Here is a 20,174-nt window from a genome sequence, read left to right on the forward strand (position 1 = left end):
GAGTTTGGGTGTAATCTTTGATACCTCCCTCTCCATGGAGGCACAGATTGCAGCTATAACAAAGCCGGCATTTTTTCATCTCTGCCAAGCTAAGCAGTTGGCTCCTTACCTCTATCGCCCTGACCTAGCCACTGTGATCCACGCGACGGTCACCTCCAGACTGGATTATTGTAACTCGCTCTACGTGGGGCTGCCCTTGAGACTGACCCAGAAACTCCAGCGGGTGCAGAATGCCGCGGCGAGACTCCTTACGGGGTCTTTGCTGCGAGATCACATTCATCCGGTGCTATACCAGCTGTACAGGATCAGGTTTAAGGTGCTGGTTTTAACCTTTAAAGCCCTATACGGCCTAGGACCCTCGTACCTACGGGACTGCCTCTCCTGGTATGCCAGTCTTCAAATAAAAACATCTTGAAGGTCCCAGGCCACAGAGAGGTTAGGCTGGCCTCAACTAGAGCCAGGGCTTTTTCGGCTGCGGCTCCAACCTGGTGGAACGCTCTGCCACAAGAGACAAGGGCCCTGCAGGACTTGACATCTTTCCGCAGGGCCTGCAAGACAGAGCTGTTCCACCAGGCCTTTGGTCAGAGCGCAGCCTGACTCCCTCCTTTGGCAATCTTTACAAAACTTTAGTTTATGGTTGCCATCAATTTTGATTTTAATTAATTTTTATAATGTTTTTATAATGTTGCACTGTTTTAGTGTTGTTAGCCGCCCTGAGCCCGGCTTCGGCTGGAGAGGGCGGGATATAAATAAATTTTATTATTATTATTATTATTATTATTATTATTATTATTATTACCACAAGCAGACCAAAGAGCTGCCTTTTTTAATTCATGGAAACAATCCGGTTCGCACAAGCAAGTGAACCAAGGCTCCTCTCTGCCAACAACTGGCTTTTTACGGATGAAGTACTGCAGCTTTGTGAACGAACCAGGGTTCAAATCTGAGTTCAGGGCAGGCCCGAGACTTTCTGCCGCTGCAGGCAAAATGCCCTAGCGCCACCCAACACAGATCTGGACCCAAGCCCCAATGTTGCAGCTGCCCTGCCACTGAAGATGCACCAGAGCTTACCAGTAAAACATGGGTACGCCGGCAAGAGCACTGTGTCGATGGAGCCCTGGCAGGACTGGCAGGGGTGCAAAACCAGGGGTGGAGAGGAGGGGCAGGTGTGCCTCCAGAGGCAAACAGCTTCCCCTCGCCTCGAAGATGGGCCACCCCTGCCTGAGTTCAGCACTGGGTATCCTGGGATATCCCATTGCCTGTTCTGTCACTTATTCTGCAAAGCATGAATGGTGGTGAATAAAACCACAGAGCCACTCAAATGGGAAACAAGTCACAGTGTGACTCAGCAGCACATGTCAGAGAGCAGCAGTCAGAGACAGTCATTTCCCATTTTCTTTAAGATACATCTAGGAAGAAGAAGCTTTTCCGTCAGATTCACTCATGAGGCAAAAAGCAATACATCCACCTTACTGGAGAACATTCATGGGCTTATCGGTTGGCTTTGCAGACCAGGCTACTGCAAAAAAAAACCCAGCCCAATCACGTTTAGACATTTGGTTAACTGCATGTAATGCGACACGAACCTTTGCATGTTTACTCAGAAGTAAGTCCCATTGCTTCCCGTGAAGTTTCTTCCTGGATAAGTGTATACAGGAGTGCAACCCAAATCTACTCAAGCAGAGCGTTTGCCCAAAAAGTCAGAACAGAAAAGCAAAAAAAAGGCTACATCCAAAAGTGCCAATTCTGCAACCGTTGTGCCCCAAAGACCCAGCTGAATCAGCAAACTGTGGCTGAGCCACAACTGGGTTGTTATTATCATCGCCATCTCAACCACAGAGCACACCTTTCTGCCATGGAATCTGGGATTTCAAAAAAGAGGCCATTACCTTTGAGGGACGCAACTTGCGACAAAGCCTGGGCGTAGGTGGCCGTGTTGAGGAGAGTCCCTGGAAGACACGAAGGGAAAAAGGGCCCAGAGGGACCGACGGCTCTGCTGAGGCTGCAAGGAATGGGAGGAGAGGGGGGGGGAAATAGGTTTTAAAAGAAGTTGAAACCCATTAAAACTCAATTAAAATTGTGTTAACAGAGGAGCTCCAGAACCAGCTGCTTGACCTGTCACCATGTTAACCAGGCGAATCGATTGCGTTTGCCAACCCTCAATCTGGAATTTGACCAACGTACAACTCCAGCATCAATTGCATCAATTCACTCGTACTTGCTCCATCTTGATATGTCTGGTGTTATAGGAAGACGACCCTTCTCTCTCAAAGCCACCCACCATCCCAGTCATTTTGCCTCTCTCTGCACTCGCTACCAAACATACCGTGGATGCCTCCAGGTGGTCACTATTTTGTGAGTTGGATAAGTGTGTTATGGGACGTGGGTGGCACTGTGGGTTAAACCACAGAGCCTAGGACTTGCTGATCAGAAGGTCAGCGGTTCGAATCCCCGTGACGGGGTGAGATCCCGTTGCTCGGTCCCTGCTCCTGCCAACCTAGCAGTTCAAAAGCACGTCAAAGTGCAAGTAGATAAATAGGTACCGCTCCAGCAGAAAGGTAAACAGCGTTTCTGTGCGCTGCTCTGGTTCGCCAGAAGCAGCTTAGTCATGCTGGCCACATGACCCGGAAGCTGTACGCCGGCTCCCTCGGCCAATAAAGCAAGATGAGCGCCACAACCCCAGAGTCAGTCATGACTGGACCTAATGGTCAGGGGTCCCTTTACCTTTACCTAAGTGTGTTATGGCAGTCCAAGTGTTTGGTTAGCAATGCTTGGCTTGCTGTGCCCAGGCTATCCCTGCCCAAGCACGGTCATAACTAGCACAAAGGTAAAAGGGGATGCGGGTGGCGCTGTGGTCTAAACTACTGAGCCTCTTGAGCTTGCCAATTGGAAGGTTGGTGGTTCAAATCCCTGCGATGGGGTGAGCGCCCGTTGCTCTGTCCCAGCTCCTGCCAAATTAGCAGTTCGAAAGTACACCAGTGCAAGTAGATAAATAGGTACCGCTGCAGTGGGAAGGCAAACGGCATTTCCCTGCGCTCTGGCACTCGTCACGGTCCCCCGTGCGCCAGAAGTGGTTTAGTCATGACCCAGAAAGCTGTCTGTGGAAAAACACCGGCTCCCTCGGCCTGAAAGCGAGAAGAGCACCACAACCCCATAGTTGTCTTTGACCGGACTCAACTGTCATGGGGTCCTTTACCTTTACCTATAACTGGCACACAAGTCAAAAGAGGTGGTTCGGCTCTCCCAGCCACTGTGGCCCCTTGGGCATCCAATCACAATGACGGATGGAGCAGCAGAAAAGCCACCACTGATATATACATGTGCCCATTGCCTTTAAGACCAAGTCAGTGTGTGCAATGTGTACTTTGCACTCAAGTACTGAATCCAGGTGCAAGAAATTGCCCTTGCTTTCTACATGAACTCCAAAGGGAAGCACCAATATGCTGAAGTAGAATCAATTGGAAAATCTGGTTCTGTTTGTGCAGCATTCCTGCACTGCAGGCAGCTGGACAAAATGACCCTCGTAGTCTCTTCCAACTTCTACATTCTATTATTCAATATGGGCTTAATTGTAACTATGGCTTTTTCTGCTCTATTTTTTTTTTTTTAAAATGCTACGTTTATTCACTTTTATAAGTGAATAAAAAGGAATAGCTTTCTTTTTACAAAACTGATTTCAAGTTCACCATAGAACAACTCTATGCAAGTCTACTCAGAAGTAAGTCCATTTAATTCATTGGGTGGCATTCAACTAAGTTTTACAGCAGACTCATTGAAATTAGTGGCTCTAGCTTGGTCGTGCTCATTAATTTCAGTGGGTCTACTCTGAGCAAGACTTGGGGCTCATCCAGACACGTGTTTGCCCCATACCTAGAAAACGTGAGTCTGAGAGATTTTGCTTTCGCCCTCCCACTGTCCCCAGGAAAACTGGCAATTTAGTGATAAATCGGAATAAACGTCAGTCTGGAGAAAACCTGGTTGGTGTTTGCTCTGATTCAGCAGTACAGATTGGGTTTCCCTGGGGGAAAGAGGCATGGATGATCCCTTAGTTGAATATCCATTGAGATTTTCTCTAGGTAAGTGTGCACAGGACTGCAACCACACCCTAACTCTAAGCCTGATATATAAAAGTAAAGGTAAAGGGACCCCTGACCATTAGGTCCAGTCATGACCGACTCTGGGATTGCGGCGCTCATCTCGCTTTATTGGCCAAGGGAGCCGGCGTACAGCTTCCAGGTCATGTGGCCAGCATGACAAAGCCACTTCTGGCGAACCAGAGCAGCACACAGAAACGCCGTTTACCTTCCCGCCAGAGTGATACCTATTTATCTACTTGCACTTTGACGTGCTTTTGAACTACTAGGTTGGCAGGAGCTGGGACTGAACAACGGGAGCTCACCCCATCATGGGGATTCGAACCGCCGACCTTCTGATCAACAAGTCCTAGGCTCTGTGGTTTAACCCACAGCGCCACCCGCGTCCCTTAAGCCTGATATATAAGTGTGTGTTAATCCTATAAAAATAATTGACCCAAACCTAAAATAAAAATAAAAATGTGTGATTGCACCTCAGCACATTCAACTAAAAATAGCTGTCCTTTGACCACCTGGGTAACAGATCTTTCACTCTACGTGTGTTAAATGAGCATGTCTAGCCAAAAATCAAACAAACAGTATCATCAGCTATGGGTGCCGTGAGCCAAGTCTCTGGTCTTATGTTGGACTTACTGCAGCCTCACTGCAACTTCTCGCATTCATGGCCTCTGGGCCCCACTGTGTACAACGGTTACCGCCGCTGCATTGTGGGGGGGGGGCATGGGCACACCTACCCGTATCTGCCAATTAAGATCACAATTTGTACAATGGATGAAGTGTGCTCAACCAACAAAAGCAAAAGCAGCATTGAATATGTTATTCTTTAAGGCGCTACGTGACTCTTCACTAAACTATCACTAAACCTCTGCTATCTTCCCCCATGCATGCGAGACCCTTTGCCTGGGTTCTGCCCCTGGTTTCCATCTGTCTGTTTCTGTCTCCGTGCAAGTTCACCAGCTATTTCATCCACCCATCGCTACCACACACACACACACACACATCCCTTTCCCCCCTTCTTTTACTGCCAATGTGCGCTCCCAGGAATAGCCTCGAAGCACCCCAGACAGCGGTTTGGATTTGATATCCTGCTTTATCACTACCTGAAGGAGTCTCAAAGCGGCTAACATTCTCCTTTCCCTTCCTCCCCCACAACAACACTCTGTGAGGTGAGTGGGGCTGAGAGACTTCAGAGAAGTGTGACTAGCCCAAGGTCACTCAGCAGCTGCATGTGGAGGAGCAGAGACACGAACCTGGTTCACCAGATTACGAGTCTACTGCTCTTAACCACTACACCACACTGGCTCTCAAGCGGTGTCTTGCCATCCTCACTAAGGCTACCCATTTCTTCAGCACCAGCTGAGACCTCACCTCTGCGCTATCCTGTGCCCTGTCAGGCTCTGTGCTGACAGCTCAACGTGATGCCAACCAGGGGTGCCAACTTGAATAAAATATGGGGGGGGGGGGGAGGTAAGCCGCTTCACACACATAATCACATGGTGTGGCACACGCACACCATTTAATTGGCAATGCCCATCAACTTGGGAGAGGTCCTCAAATATTTTATTGGGGAGAAGGGACCTCGTCCCCAGGAATTGGCTGCTATGATCCTAACCCAACCACATGACCAAAAAAAAGGGTGTGTTCGATGTATCTCCATGTTCAGGATTGAGACGGTGGCCTGTAAGTCTCTTCCCCTCTCTGGCCACCCAAATGAAAAATGAGAATCAAAAAAATGCTTTCAAACTTCCACCCAGCACTAAATGCATATCAAATGGAGGCAAGCTTACCTCTGTTGAATCTCCAGGCTCTCCTTCTTATTCCTGGTTTGGTCAACTGGAGAGGGAGAGTTTAAATTCCTTCCTGGGGGTGTCACCTCAGCCATCGTCTCCTTAGGTCCTTCTTGTTCTGAAGCGCCTCTCTCTGTTTTCCGCCATTTTGCCCTTCTGTTCTGGAACCAGACCTGAATCGGGAAAGAAGGAACCAATAGGCAGCTTTGCTTGGGCACCAAACTATTGTCATTTGTGTGAATTTCCTTTCCTCTTCTGCTTTGACTGTAAGAGAGCATCATCTTCTGCCTATTAAAACCAGGCTGCATCAAGGAGCTACAACAGGAATATCTGCATCTCTGAGGCCCTTATTCAATTAAACACTATAATAAATAATTTCTGTAGGGCATAAGCACCTGATTCAAACACGGGGGGGGGGGGAAATATGGAAAGAATGATTATCAAAAGGAAGGGTTTTCCCCACACGTGAGGGTTAAATGCACCTTTGAGGTTAACTTGCCTTTGAGATATGATAGCCATCTTCAAATATCTCAAGTGCTGTCACGTGGAAGAAGAATAAGAAGAGTTTGGATTTGATATCCCACTTTATCACTACCCTAAGGAGTCTCAAAGCGGCTAACATTCTCCTTTCCCCTCCTCCCCCACAACAAACACTCTTGTGAGGTGAGTGGGGCTGAGAGACTTCAGAGAAGTGTGACTGGCCCAAGGTCACCCAGCAGCTGCATGTGGAGGAGCGGGGAAGCAAACCTGGTTCACCAGATTACAAGTCCACCGCTCTTAACCACTACACCACGTTTTCTCCTGCTCTGGAAGGTAGGATTCAAACCAATGGCTTTATGTTACACAAAAGGAGATTGCGACTCAACATCAGGAAGAATTTTCTGATGGGAAGAGCTGTTTGACAGTGGAACAGATTCCCTCGGGAGATTGTGGACTCTCTCCTTCCTTTTAAGCAGAGTTTGGATGGCCATCTGTCATGGATACTTTAGCCAAGATGTAGCTTGGGAATGGTTCTCCCAGTGCGCTGACACCAAGCTGATCTCGCACCGACTCCCCTTCCCCTCCCAGTAAGAAGCAACACCAGTGACGGGTCAAGTCACTGGTGCCACCCCTCCCCACCAACCACAATGGACCTTTTCCTTCACCTGTCTCAGAAGTTGGAAACAGAAGACTGACTGCAGAAGGTAACTCAAATGTATACTATAAAGGAAAAGGTACATGTACGGAATAAAGGCGGCCAGAATTTTAGTAGCAAGAAATTGGAAAAACAATACCCAACACAGAAGATTGGCAAATCCTAAGCGTAGAATATCTGCAGCTAGCGAAAGCCACAGGAAGCTTAAGAGACCAACCAAAACAAAAAGTCTATAAGGATTGGAGAATCTTTAAAGAATATTTAGAAAACTATGGAATAAAAAGAAACATCTTGGCAGAATTAGACTGATCCCTGTATTGTATAAATATAAGTTTGTAGGGAGGTAAAATGAAATTATATAAGAAATATGTAACTGTACGGTATAAAGTAATGAGATTAATTGGAATTAAGTTTTAAATTTCTTTTACATAGCTTCTATATTTGTGTTCAATATCAGGAGTATATATGATTATAATTATATTAATCTTCTTATATCTTATAGTGTGGTGGTTTGTTTGATTCTTCTGTTATTTGTTTGTTTGTTTGTTTACTTGTATGTACATCTGTTTTTTCATAAATGTATTTATTTTAAATTAATAAAGATATATATTTTTTAAAAAGGAAAAGGTATATGCTGTTGCCCTCCAGATTCCGCTGGACTCCAACTCCCATCAGCCCCAGCTGGCATGACTAATGGCCAATGGTGGTGGGAGTTGTAGTTCAACGGCATCTGGAGGGCAGCACTGTTGCTATCGCATGGGCTCGATCGGGATTTCCCAAACTGGAGTCTCCAGCCCTTTCTGGGACTACAACTCCCATCATCCCTAGCTAGCAGGACCAAGTGGTCAGGGATGAAGGGGACTGTAGTCCCAAAACAGCAAGAGACCCAAGTTTGGGAAACCCTGGGTTGAAGAACCAATTGTTTGACATGGTAGGAAGCAGGTTCATATGCTCTGAGGGACCAGAAGCCATCCAGTCCGTTCCTAATCCTGAGACAGCAGGGTCATCTATTCAGTGCCTCCCTATACAGCTTTTCCCCAAACAAAGTGAACTGCAGGAAGAACAAACCTGCTTATTTCTGTTCTTCATAATCTAAGTTTGGTCAGGCTGCCAAATGAATGACCATCATAAAATCACTTTCAATGGGCCCAAACTAGATTTTATTATTATTTATTATTAATAAAATTTGGATACTGCCCTATATATATACACTGTGTGTGTGTGTGTGTGTGTGTGTGTGTACACACTGCCCTATATATACTGTCCTATGGAACGCGGGTGGCGCTGTGGGTAAAACCTCAACGCCTAGGGCTTGCCGATCGCATGGTCGGCGGTTCGAATCCCCGCGGCGGGGTGAGCTCCCATCTTTCGGTCCCAGCTCCTGCCCACCTAGCAGTTCGAAAGCACTCCTAAGTGCAGGTAGATAAATAGGTACCGCTTTATAGAGGGAAGGTAAACGGCGTCTCCGTGTGCTGCGCTGGCTCGCCAGATGCAGCTTGTCACGCTGGCCATGTGACCCGGAAGTGTCTCCGGACAGTGCTGGCCCCCGGCCTCTTAAGTGAGATGGGCGCACAACCCTAGAGTCGGACACAACTGGCCCGTACGGGCAGGGGTACCTTTACCTTTTTACTGCCCTATACTCACAGGTCTTGGGGGGGGTGCGGTTACGACATAAAATCATAATATAAAACCACAAAACACATAATAAAAGCAACCCAATAACCCACCGTCAGCACATTTTAAAGGGTCGTCAGATGTCATTCAGCCAAAGGCCTGGATAAAGAGGAACTGCCCTTAAGCTGCCCTTAAGCTGCCCTTAAAATGCAAACAGCAGATTTGGAGAAGAGCTTTTTGTTAGAATAGTTAAAAGAAAAAATTAAACACACACACCAGTCCCAAGCCTGCTGCATCATCCCTCTGGGTACCATTTCACTTTAAAAATATATATATGTATGTTAATAGCATGCACACAATTAACATCTTATCTAGCTTGGCCCTGAGACTAGCTGGTACAGCTTATGGAAAGTTTCTTCTCACTTTTAGCAACAATCTACATATTGTCAGTTTTGCCCCATGGCTTCCATGCAGAACAACAATGGCCTTGGTAGTTCATTCTGAAAACCTCACGCATCCAGAATTGAGCATATTCAGTCCCACTAATTATCAGTGGGATTAAGTAGCCAAAACCCAAGTACTTCAGTTTAATTGGGCTGTGACAAGGGAAGCCACAATCCGGTTATGCCACAAGACTTGGATTTAGCCCGACTAGAGGCAAATGTAAATATAACTGGGCTGCCCATTATTTTAAACTGAAAATAGGCTGGCTTAACCAGGTTGTGGATGTTATTATGCGTATAGAAAATCAGGCTTTCCAAGCTATGGCTAAGGAAATGCACAATTTAAAAGATGATTACAATGTGCGGTGCATTGTTATCGTTCCATTTTTATTTAGCTTGCTTTTAATTGCGTGTATCAGCAAAGGCTGAATAATGATTTTATCTGCGTTCTAAATTTAGGAGACTTAAATGCAAAGCCAGTTGCAGACACTTCCTTGTGTCTTAATTGAATGAAGGTCACAGCTATAACAACATTTAATTGAGCTATTTTTCATTATCATATTTTAATGACTTTGCAATGACAGTTTGCCGGCTTCTGAAGAAAGGGCCTGATGAAGTCGTTTATTTCCCTATTTAGTTTTTGTTTGACAACATCATCTTCGATTAAGACGTGGCTTTCCAGCACATTAATCATATTTGAATGAGCAAGGGGGAGAAATGTAAACATGGTTCCCTTCCCGTTTCCCCAGCAGGTCCCCAGCATGAAAGCAAAACCCAGCATCTATTGTCTGCTTGCATAATGGCTCACAACAAGGCTAAACACTCTAATTGTCACCACCCCTATCTCGCCCTTGCACCTTTCAGGGAGAAGTTATGATCTTCCACTTCTGAATGCCCAATAATTGTCCCATTTATCTCAATTTGCAGTGCAGTCTTTAGGCACCAATTGCTAAAATGGTGGGAGGGAAAACCCCAAGCTATCACCTCCAATGTACTCACAAAAAGGAGATTTGAATGTCCAAATAATAATAATCAGTTTAATTTCCCTGCACATGACCAATGATTCATGTTCAGATTTAATAATCAGGGTTGCATAATCTGATTATAGAAGAAATAATTTGTTTACAATCCCCAATTTACTGCAGTGAATTCCATTATCTCTCCTTAGCCATTGGGTTTTAAGAGATACTAACATGACCCTGGGGAAGAAAAAGCATGCTATTATATTTCCTACAATTAGATCTTTGCATAGTCTTAACCCCGAGCACCTACATAAAAAGAAGACAGAAACAGCAGGATGGAAAAACCCCATAAATAACACGTCTGAGCTGAGCGAAAGGCTGGCTATTGCAAAGCAAGTTCTGTGTGTGTGGGTGTGTGAGTGTGTGGGTGTGGGTGTGCAGCTATTCAGCATAACGCTTCTACTGCTGGCGCCCCTGTTCACACAAACCCTTAACATGCTGTGTTCTCACAAGTAGTGATGGTGGAGCTTCTATTTAAAGACACTGCACCCCTTTTTCTGGGTAGCCTCTATCCACCGCAAAGCACCTTCCATCACTAGAAAACAAGATGAGTCTGAGTTACTTCTCTTGAGCGCCGAAATGTGATTTGCAGATCAAAATGAAGTCTGGCGGCTTTTTAATGTGCTGAAATTTTGAAGCTTCTCAGTTGCACGAACAGAACTCTAATAATGACCCCTGTCTTTTCTGCCAGCTCCAGCTCCAGGGCTAGGGAGGGAGGGGGATGTTCGGAGAAGGGAAAGACAGCGCTTGTGGAATCTCCGTCAAAGAGCTACCCCCATAAAAGCCGCCACCAGGTATCCTTCATCAATCTTTGAGAAGACGGCTTCCGGCAGACGTCACTCCCCAAGCAAGAGAACGACTCAGCCTGGGAATCCCAGAAGCCAAACCTATGGGACTTGCACAGTTTGTGTGAGCACGTGCAGGATTGCACCTTCATTTATCGCACCTTTTGCAAGGAGGAAGTCCTGGCGCTGATAATAAATGCCTCCACATACAGAAAAGGATGGGCTTCTGGGAAGGAATCGAGGCTGCCTGTTGATACGAATGGAAATAATTCCTGCAATTTATTTTGCCAGAAACTGGGAGGAAGGCTATGTTGCAGGAAGTAATACCGGCCCTCCAAGTGTCCTTATTTTCCAGGGACAGTCCCGGATTTACAGAAGCTGTCCTGATTTCTGATCTGATCCCGGAATGTGCCGCTTTTCCCTTAAAGGTAAAGGTAAAGGTACCCCTGCCCGTACGGGCCAGTCTTGACAGACTCTGGGGTTGTGCGCCCATCTCACTTAAGAGGCCAGGGGCCAGCGCTGTCCGGAGACACTTCCGGGTCACGTGGCCAGCGTGACATCGCTGCTCTGGCGAGCCAGAGCCGCACACGGAAACGCCGTTTACCTTCCCGCTGGTAAGCGGTCCCTATTTATCTACTTGCACCCGGAGGTGCTTTTGAGCTGCTAGGTTGGCAGGCGCTGGGACCGAGCAGCGGGAGCGCACCCCGCCGCAGGGATTCGAACCGCCGACCTTTCGATCGGCAAGTCCTAGGCACTGAGGCTTTAACCCACAGCGCCACCTGCGTCCCGTTTCCTTTAGGACGTGCCTATTTTCATTGGAGAAATATTGGAGGGTATGGAGTTAGGCAACCCCCGAGCCAAGGAAATAAGTAACTATACAACCTTTAGAAGACATGTGGGTTGTGGGTGGCGCTGTGGGTTAAACCACAGAGCCTAGGACTTGCCGATCAGAAGGTCAGCGGTTCGAATCCCCGCGACGGGGTGAGCTCCCGTTGCTCGGTTCCTGCTCCTGCCAATCTAGCAGTTTGAAAGCACATCAAAGTGCAATAGATAAATAGGTACCGCTCCGGTGGGAAGGTAAACGGCGTTTCCGTGCGCTGCTCTGGTTCACCAGAAGGGGCTCAGTCATGCTGGCCAGATGACCTGGAAGCTGTACACCGGCTCCCTCAGCCAGTAAAGCGAGATGAGTGCCGCAACCCCAGAGTCGGCCACGACTGGACCTAATGGTCAGGGGTCCCTTTACCTTAAAGGCTGCCCTGTATAAGGACATTTTTTAATGTTTAATGCTTATGTTTTTATATATGTTGGAAGCCACCCAGAGTGGCTGGGGCAACCCAGACAGATGGGCAGGGAAGTATTATTAATTAATTATTATTATTATTATTATTATTAAATAGGAGATCCCTATTTTCATCAGAGAAATGTGGGAGGGTACGGCAACGTGAAACAGCAGGCTCCAAAACACAGTTAGCCTAATGCAGTTTATATTAAACCATTTCTATTAATAACATTTAAAGTCTTCCCACAGCATGCATTTGCACACATTGTACAGGACACTAAAAACTAAGAGAAAAGAAATGTCCACAAGTCAGGCAGGCAGTTCGCAACTTACTGAACGCCCTTTGTTCCAGAGCAGCCCAGTGGCAGCGAAGCAACCCCTAAGCACATCAGAGGGGCTTGCCCTGTGGTCAGAGGAAGCCCATTTCCTCCGACAGCAGCTTTGGAAAGGAGGAGAAAGCCAGCTGGAAAGAGTCACATCCGCCCTGCGCGCCCCACCCTCTTCCCCACCCGCCTCTTCTTCCTCCTCCTCGTCCTCCTCCTCCATCCCCCACCCCCACCCCCCTCCTCCAATGCAAGGAAATGGATGCGCATCGATGTAATTTAGTACCTTAGAGACACGGACAAATTAGTGTAGAACATTATCACTGGTTAATTATGAATGACCGATTAATCAACCTAATCTAATATTCCACATTATGTTGATGTTATTAAAGTGCATCATGAAAATGACAGATCGGCTTCATTTGCTTGCTTTGGCCAAATGTGCAAATAGGCCTTTCCTCGCAGCCCTGGGTGGGGGCGATGATGTCAAAAACATGAAGAAGGAAGAAGAAGAAGAAGAAGGAGGAGGAGGAGGAGGAGGAGGAGGAGGAGGAGGAGGAGGAGGAGAAGGAGAAGGAGAATCATCATCTTCACTCCCATCCAACCCAGACATTGAGGTCCAGCGCCAAGGGCCTTCTGGTGGTTCCCTTCCTGCGAGAAGCAAGGTTGCAGGGAACCAGGCAGAGGGCCTTCTCGGTAGTGGCGCCTGCCCTGTGGAATGCCCTCCCATCAGGTGTCAAGGAAATAAACAACTACCTGACTTTTAGAAGACATCTGAAGGCAGCCCCTTTTAGGGAAGTTTTTAATGTTTGGTGTATTATCATGTTTTTAATATTCTGTTGGGAGCTGCCCAGAGTAGCTGGGGAGGCCTGGCCAGATGGGTGGGGTATAAGTAAAAAATTATTATGATTATATTATTATTTAAAAGATGTTTAGGGGTAGTCTCATTTTCCTACTCATATTGAAATACCGCCCCTCAATGAGGCCAAACTTAGATTCACAAAATGTTTAGGGGTATGCATACCCCTGCACGGGTCCCATTCTCCCCCGGAAAAAAGCACTGGAAACGGCTCTGTGATTTTTAAAAAGAAAACTGAAGGTAGCCCTGTACAGGGAAGTTTTTAGTGTTTGATGCTCTATTATGTTTTTACTGTTGTTGTTGTAGTAGTAGTTGGGAGTTGCCCAGAGTGGCTGAGGCCGCATATAAGTAAATAAATAAATAAATAAATGATGATGATGATGATGAAGAAGAAGAGGAGGAGGAGGAGGAGGAGGAGGAGGAGGAGGAGGAGGAGGAGGAGGAGGAGGAGAAAAGCCGGGGGGAGGAGAAGGAGAGGAGGATGCAGGTGGAAGAAACTTTGGCTGCTGCCCAGTGCCGGATTTACGAATAAGCTAAATACAAGCTTAGGGCCCCACTCTCTTGGGAGCCCCCCCCCCAATTTAAAGGAAAATAAAACTGGAGGTACATTTCCAAAATATAAGATAAAAAAACAAATAAAGCCTACATACAGAAACAGTGTTTTGTGTTGTGTAGGCTCCTATGGTGTAATAATGGGCCCCTCCTGCTCGCCTGTTCCCTAAAATATCACTGGTTTGCTCATTTCTATCTAAAGGGTGCCTACATTCTGCATGTGCAAATGGCTTTAGATACCTATTCGGTCCATAAACTGCCATATAGCATATATTCAACACACACAAAAAACAGCGACAATTTGTTGTTGACAAAGGATAGCTGGACATTTAAAGGGCCCCATTACCTTCAGTAGCTTAGGGCCTCATCAAACCTAGATTCGGCCCTGCTGCTGCCCTTCCTTCCCCGCCAGGCCTGCCCCTTACCTGCACGCGGGCTTCCGTGAGGTTAATCTTCATGGCCAGCTCCTCCCGGGTGAAGACGTCGGGGTAGTGGGTCTGCGCGAACACGGCCTCCAGGGCTTCCAGCTGGCGGGAGAGCAAGAAGCCGCGTCAGGCGAGGGCAGGACGCGACGGGGCGGGCCGAGGAGAACCTGGGCCAGGGCCAAGCAAGACCACCTCCTCCTCCTCCAGCGGGGGGCTCCGTCCTGCCGCCTCCGCAGAGCCCCTGGCCGCGACGCCGGCGGAGGGCGCAGCCTTCCCTGCTGCCCACCCCGTCCAACCCAGCGCGGGCCGGTCCTTCGCGCGCGCGCGGCGTCGGCGTCCACAAAGACCCTTCCCCGACGGGACCGGCCAGGGCTTCCCGGCGGGCCTCGACTCTAACCATCCAGGGCGGGGAGGCTCGACGGCAGCTGCCGGGTACCTGCTGGAGGGTGAAGGTGGTCCGGTTCCGCCGCTGCTTCCGCCGCAAGAAGCCGTCGTCGAAGTCCGCCGCGGACGGGCCGCCGAAGGGCGTGGCACCTGCGGGACGGGGCGAGGAGAAGCGGGGGTCGGAGGCTGGAAGGGGCGGGCGGAGGGAGAGCACCCTACGCCGCCGCCGCCCGGCTGAGGCTGTGCGAAGTTTGGGGAGCAAAGAGGGCCCAGCCAAAAATGCCCTTCCCGCCCCCACCCAAAAAATAAAAATGCATTTGGGAGAGGGCCGTTGTCCGTTGAGCACCAAGCAACACGCTGCACCGGCCAGTCGCTTTCTGCGGCGAAGCTGCAAGTTGCATAACCAGGGACCGACCGAAGGCCTCCCCCCTCAAAGCGGTTTTCTCCCGCGGGGAAAACAGACGGGGCGGCGCTCCCGATTTGCAAATCATTATGCGGGTGGGCAAGGGGGACTTTGCGCCTTGGGGTGACCCAGACTCTAGCTCCGGCTCCTCCTTGGCTTCCCCAAAGGGCGCCACTGTAAGGCCTAGCTGCCTAGTGGGTGGAACTGGGCGCAACCCGGAGAGGGGCGCGCGGTACAGAAGCGCGAGATCCTCTCCATTTCGGAAGGTGGCGATTTGGGGGGTAAAGAAGCTGGGGAGGCTGCGGAAAACGGGGTTCAGCGCCCCTGCTCTGCCCCCGGGATGTTTCCAAAGCTGCCACCTGGCCGGTTGGGGCGATGGCGGCGAAATAAACGACGGTTGCAAGAGCTTCCTTTCCTCGCCACAGACGGCCGGGGGGCAGCGATGTGGCTACGGGAAACCGGAGGAGGAGAGGCCCGGCCTGGCTCTTAATCCGGACTTCTATTTCTGCCTTTTTATTGTACACTTTACGTCCAAGTTGCAGGGCTGGATGTGACTTGCTCAGGTTTCCAAAGTTGCCTTCAGAAACCAAGCCGGGCCGCGGCGCCGTCGGGCAAACAAGGGCTACTATTTAGCATCATAAAAGGCATTATTCCCTTCCACCCCACTCCAAACACATTCCTGGGACTGAAATCCCATTACTGGGTCCGAGCCCCATTACCTCATTTGTGACTAAATCGATTTAAAGCCTCAAACGTGCGGCGGGCCTTTTGTCGGCCCTCCTAATGGCTGCGAGCTTGCAGACCACTTACGCAGCAGCGAACCTGAAATAGATTTTCGGAGGCGCGTCGAGGCGCTTCGCCTCCCCGGCAAAAGCACCGCGACTGCGAGCGAGTTTGCGCGCACCTTCTCCCCTCTGGACCCACCCAAAAATGGCTCGGATTGCCAGAGGGTTGCTGGAAGGGTTAAGATTAATTTAAAATTTCCTAACGGGTTGCTTTGATTTTCAGTGTACCCCTTTCAATCTCGTAAATGATTTGGAGTGAAATTCTTATTTGTCAGAAGATAAGGAGAAAAGAATGCAAGATTCCACTACTAGCAGTTTAGGGAAGACTGGGATACAAATTGGGGAAGGAGACCCGCCTGTCAATAGTTGCACTGCGGGAGGTGGGAATGTGTCATAGAATCAGAGTTGGAGGGACCCCACGAGTCATCTACTCCAACACCCAATAATGCATGAATCTCAGCTAAAGTAATAATAATAATAATAATAATAATAATAATAATAATAATAATAATAATAATAATAATAATACCCCGCCCAGGCACTATATGTGGGTATGATTTTGTTTGAAATGAATTGATGGGCGTTTTTGCTCCTTTTTTCCGGGGCAGGGAGGAGGGTCGTCTCGGCGTATCAGGGGGAGATTTTTAGCACTCTTAAAGATACTGGTTGTGCGTGGGACACCCCCCTCCCCTCGATTTCTCCATACGATTTTTGCCAGGCTTCTGAGCCCATTCTACCGGTTTTTGACTTTCAAAATCAGGAGCTTTTACGAAGGCAGGGTTCCTTTGGTTTTCTGCCTCCTGCCCAGACTTTTCCCCCACCCCACCCCCGCGCGCCCCTCTCTGTCTCTGGGATGAGGCCGGAGGTTGCCTCGGGCTAAAGCGGTGGCAGAATATTCCGAGGAAACACCGGCTCTTCCCAAGACCAAACCGTTGAGTGTAACTCCAGTCCCAACCCATTTACTATGAGGTGCCTCTCTCCATTTTCATCTGTGGCGCAGCTCTGGGCTGGGCTGGGCTGGGCTGGGCTGGGCTGGTACCCGGCGAGCGCTGCGCCCCTCAGCTGGTTCCAGGGCTGCCTCCTTTGCCATAAGATGCGTCAGCCAGGGAGAACCGCCGCCACCCGGTCCCCTGTTTTCAGCTCAGTTAATTGGGATTGCCGATAATGGATTGACCCGCACCGCCATCTCAATGTCTTACTTGGGAGTAAGCGCCACCGAGTTCATGGAGGGTGAGGGAATTGGCTTGATCCCAACGCTGAGCCTGGTGATGGGTTGCTGAAATTCCGAATTCTTGCAGGAACAGGGCGCGCCCAAAATACTTTGTGCCTGAAGCGGAGCAGGAAGTGCCCCCCCCCTTCAAGGTACATAATATCCAAAGCTGGTCAAGGTAGTTGGGCACCCAAAGAAGGCAAGTTCCCACCCACCCCAGCGCCTGGCTCTTCCATGGAAATAAAAATACACATGAAATGAAATTGCAAAGAACGAATCATTTGCTGCCATTTCCGGAGACCCCCAAATCAGCCGCCTTCAGCCTGCCTAATGGTAAGGGAATGGCTGCTTACTCGGCGTGAAAAGGCCCGCGGGGCAAATGGGATTTACTTCCAAGTAAAAGTGCAACCTTTCTCGGGATCTGCTGCTCAATTGGGGGCCCACAAGCCAGTCCGATCCTGGCTTGCACCAGCGCTGGTCAGACCGTTGCCAATTGGATTTGGAGGGCTAGATTCAGATCAAGCGAAGGGCCGAAATCCAGTTTGGCATTGAAAAGGGCTTTGCAGGCCCGAAAGGATTCCGGATAAAGTCCAGATTCTCGCGACTCCCGGACAGAGTCAGAAGGGAATAACGCAAAGAAACTCAGCGGGCGGAAGGGGTCTCCAAGACTCCCGCGCCTCTCTGCATTCCCAGCTTGGCTCAGAGGAAACCCGAGGAACTTTTCGACCCCTGGAGATAGATCCCTTCCCTCCACCGGCCTTACCTCCCTGACAACGAAGCTTAGGAACAGCTTGAACAGCGGGTTTTAGCTGCGGCCGCCCCGTCTTAAAATCAGATTTCACCCTGTTTCCTTTTCTCTTCCTTCTATTCACTTTGTAACGGACAAAAACTTACTGACTAGTTTTAAAGGAGGCGGCGCCCGGCAGCCAATGCCACCACTGGGGTCTGCCCCACAGCTCTATCCACGGCCCCCCAAGCTCTCCACCGCCACTTCGCTGCTGCTCCTGACTGACGCCGCAGAAGCCGGTTTCCAAAACTGTATGAAAGATTTATGTTGCCCCCGGGCGAGAGACGGGGGGCAGGCCCCCCCACCTCCAGAAAGCCTCCCGATTAAAGGCGGAACAAGAACATCTGTGCTGCTGGGAGAGGAAAAAGGATCCCCGGCCGGGCGGCCCCATCGCCCGCGGCTCTTGCAGCCGCAGAGGGGAGGCAGGTGGCCAAAAGTGTAGCCGCGCAGCGCGCAAAAAAGACGCGCGCCCCAGCCGAAGGCGCTTCCAAGAGGAAGGCAATTAAGGCCGCTTCCCAACCCAGTACTCCGACGGGGCGGGGGCCGGCGGGCTACAATTTCCGAAGAGGGAAACAGAAATAAAATAAGCAAAATGAGTTTTTTTGTACGGATCGGTCGGGGCCAGCCGCTGCCTCCCTGTGCGCTCAAACGCCTCCCTCTGCGCTCCAGGCCCAAACGCTGGGAGCCTCGCAAGGAAGGTCCGTCGAGATCGAAGTTTGCGCTCCTACTTACGGTTTGAGCTTCGACAACAACACTCACCCTCCAGCTGCGGGGGACAGTGGAAATAAAACATGGTGGCGAGAGGCGGTCGGGAACTCTGGAACAAACAGCGCAGGGAGAAGGAGGTCAGTAAGAGGCAGAGGAATAAATCTCCCACGACGCCCGCCCCCCTGCTCCAAGGACTAGAGGTGGTTCTTCATCCTGACCTCCAAGCGAATCAAAACAACGAACCCCCAAGCAGCAGAGCAAGAGACCCCGAGGCGCAGCGCTCAGGTGGGCCCTCTCTTTCGACGGCGCGGGCGTTTCGACGTTAGGCGAAGAGGATAAAAGTTCCCGGGGAACTTTGGCTAAAGGATAGGTCGCGTCTGCTGTGCCAAAGGAAGCGGGAGAGGAGAGCGAAGCTCCTCCGGCCGGCCCCCCATGCCGACCTCTTCGTCTTTCGAAAGAAGGGGCAAAATGTGAGGGGTGGGGAGAGAAGCTTAGAAAGCCGAGGCAGCAATTCTGGGGGACCCTTTAGTGGCGGCGGCAATGAGCCCGATACTGGTCTCCCCACTTCCCCCGTTGCCTGAGTCGGGAAGAGCTGTTCAGCCCCCACTAAGCCCCCCCAAAAGACTCCAAACCCGCCCCGTCAAGGAACAACAAGGAAAGTGAAAGCCCTACCGAAGGCGGCGTGGAAGCAGAGGGGCGGCTGGAGGAGGCAGCGCTCGCCCGCGCCCCAGCTGCGGCTGCTCGTCCTTCTCCTGGCGTCGAGGCAGCCACAAGGCCTCGGCGGAGCCGTGCCAATGGGCAGATGTCTTGACGGAACTGTCTGCCGTCCGCTCAGCCTCTCAGCACTTGCTTTTATAATCTCACGCGTAATTGGCCTTAATCTGATTATTGCCAGCGCTGTCTACAGTGAGTAACTTGGATAGGTCTACTGGGCCTTCCAAATGACCCACGTGGTGCGTGGAGGGGGGGGGAAGCGCGTCATTTCTCAGTAAACAGCAGGAATGCGAAGGGGGGAGGAGGAGGAGGAGGATGGGGGGAGCCCACGCATGGGGTGGGGTGGGGTGAGGATCCCACGTAGACCTTCCCTAAGCAGCTCTCGCTCTCGCCAGGCTCCCCAGGCCCCGACGGGGTCCCTGGGGGCGTGCCACTTTACCTCTGGGCAGAGGTGGGCAAGCGGGGCTGGCACTTGTGCCCGGCTGCCTAGCTGGCTGGCTGGCACGTTCCTCCCCCCTCCCGCTCGCCCGCCCGCCCTCCCGCTAATGGCCCATTCGGTGGGCTTTGCCGGAGCCGCCTCGCCTTTCCAAAGCGGAGTTTGATTTTGTTCACAGCGAGGGGTCTCCGGATTGATGCTCGCTTCCCGTCTGCAAATGAGATGCGCTGGGACCCTTCGCAATTACTTTTAAAGCGCATCCGAGAGGGAGGCTCGGCGGCGAGAGAGCTGGCCCAGCCCCCAGGCCTGGGTGAAAATGAGTCTTTTTAAAGCACCCAGCTGAAATTTTAAATTCGGGGGCGCGAGATTGGATCAAATGGCAGAAACCGAAAGGGCGGGGGGACGGGATAATGGCGCGTAATTGGCTCC

General features: G+C 50.2%; 1 protein-coding gene across 1 annotated transcript in view; it reads right to left on the reverse strand.

Moving 5' to 3' along the window:
- The window catches only part of DRGX (dorsal root ganglia homeobox), a 38,780-nt gene extending 19,410 nt beyond the window's left edge, over nt 1–19,370 (reverse strand). Inside the window, exons 1-6 of the mRNA XM_079975484.1 lie at nt 19,268–19,370; nt 18,647–18,704; nt 14,755–14,852; nt 14,319–14,420; nt 5,882–6,054; nt 1,890–2,002 (exon numbers count right to left, since the gene is read on the reverse strand). Of these exons, the coding sequence (XP_079831610.1) occupies nt 1,890–2,002; nt 5,882–6,054; nt 14,319–14,420; nt 14,755–14,852; nt 18,647–18,680 (520 nt within the window). The 5' untranslated portion in view covers nt 18,681–18,704; nt 19,268–19,370. The remainder of the gene's footprint in view (nt 1–1,889; nt 2,003–5,881; nt 6,055–14,318; nt 14,421–14,754; nt 14,853–18,646; nt 18,705–19,267) is intronic.
- Between the last annotated feature and the right edge of the window lie 804 nt (nt 19,371–20,174).

This window comes from Podarcis cretensis (genome assembly GCF_951804945.1).
Source record: "Podarcis cretensis genome assembly, chromosome: 5".
NCBI classification, from domain to species: domain Eukaryota; kingdom Metazoa; phylum Chordata; class Lepidosauria; order Squamata; family Lacertidae; genus Podarcis; species Podarcis cretensis.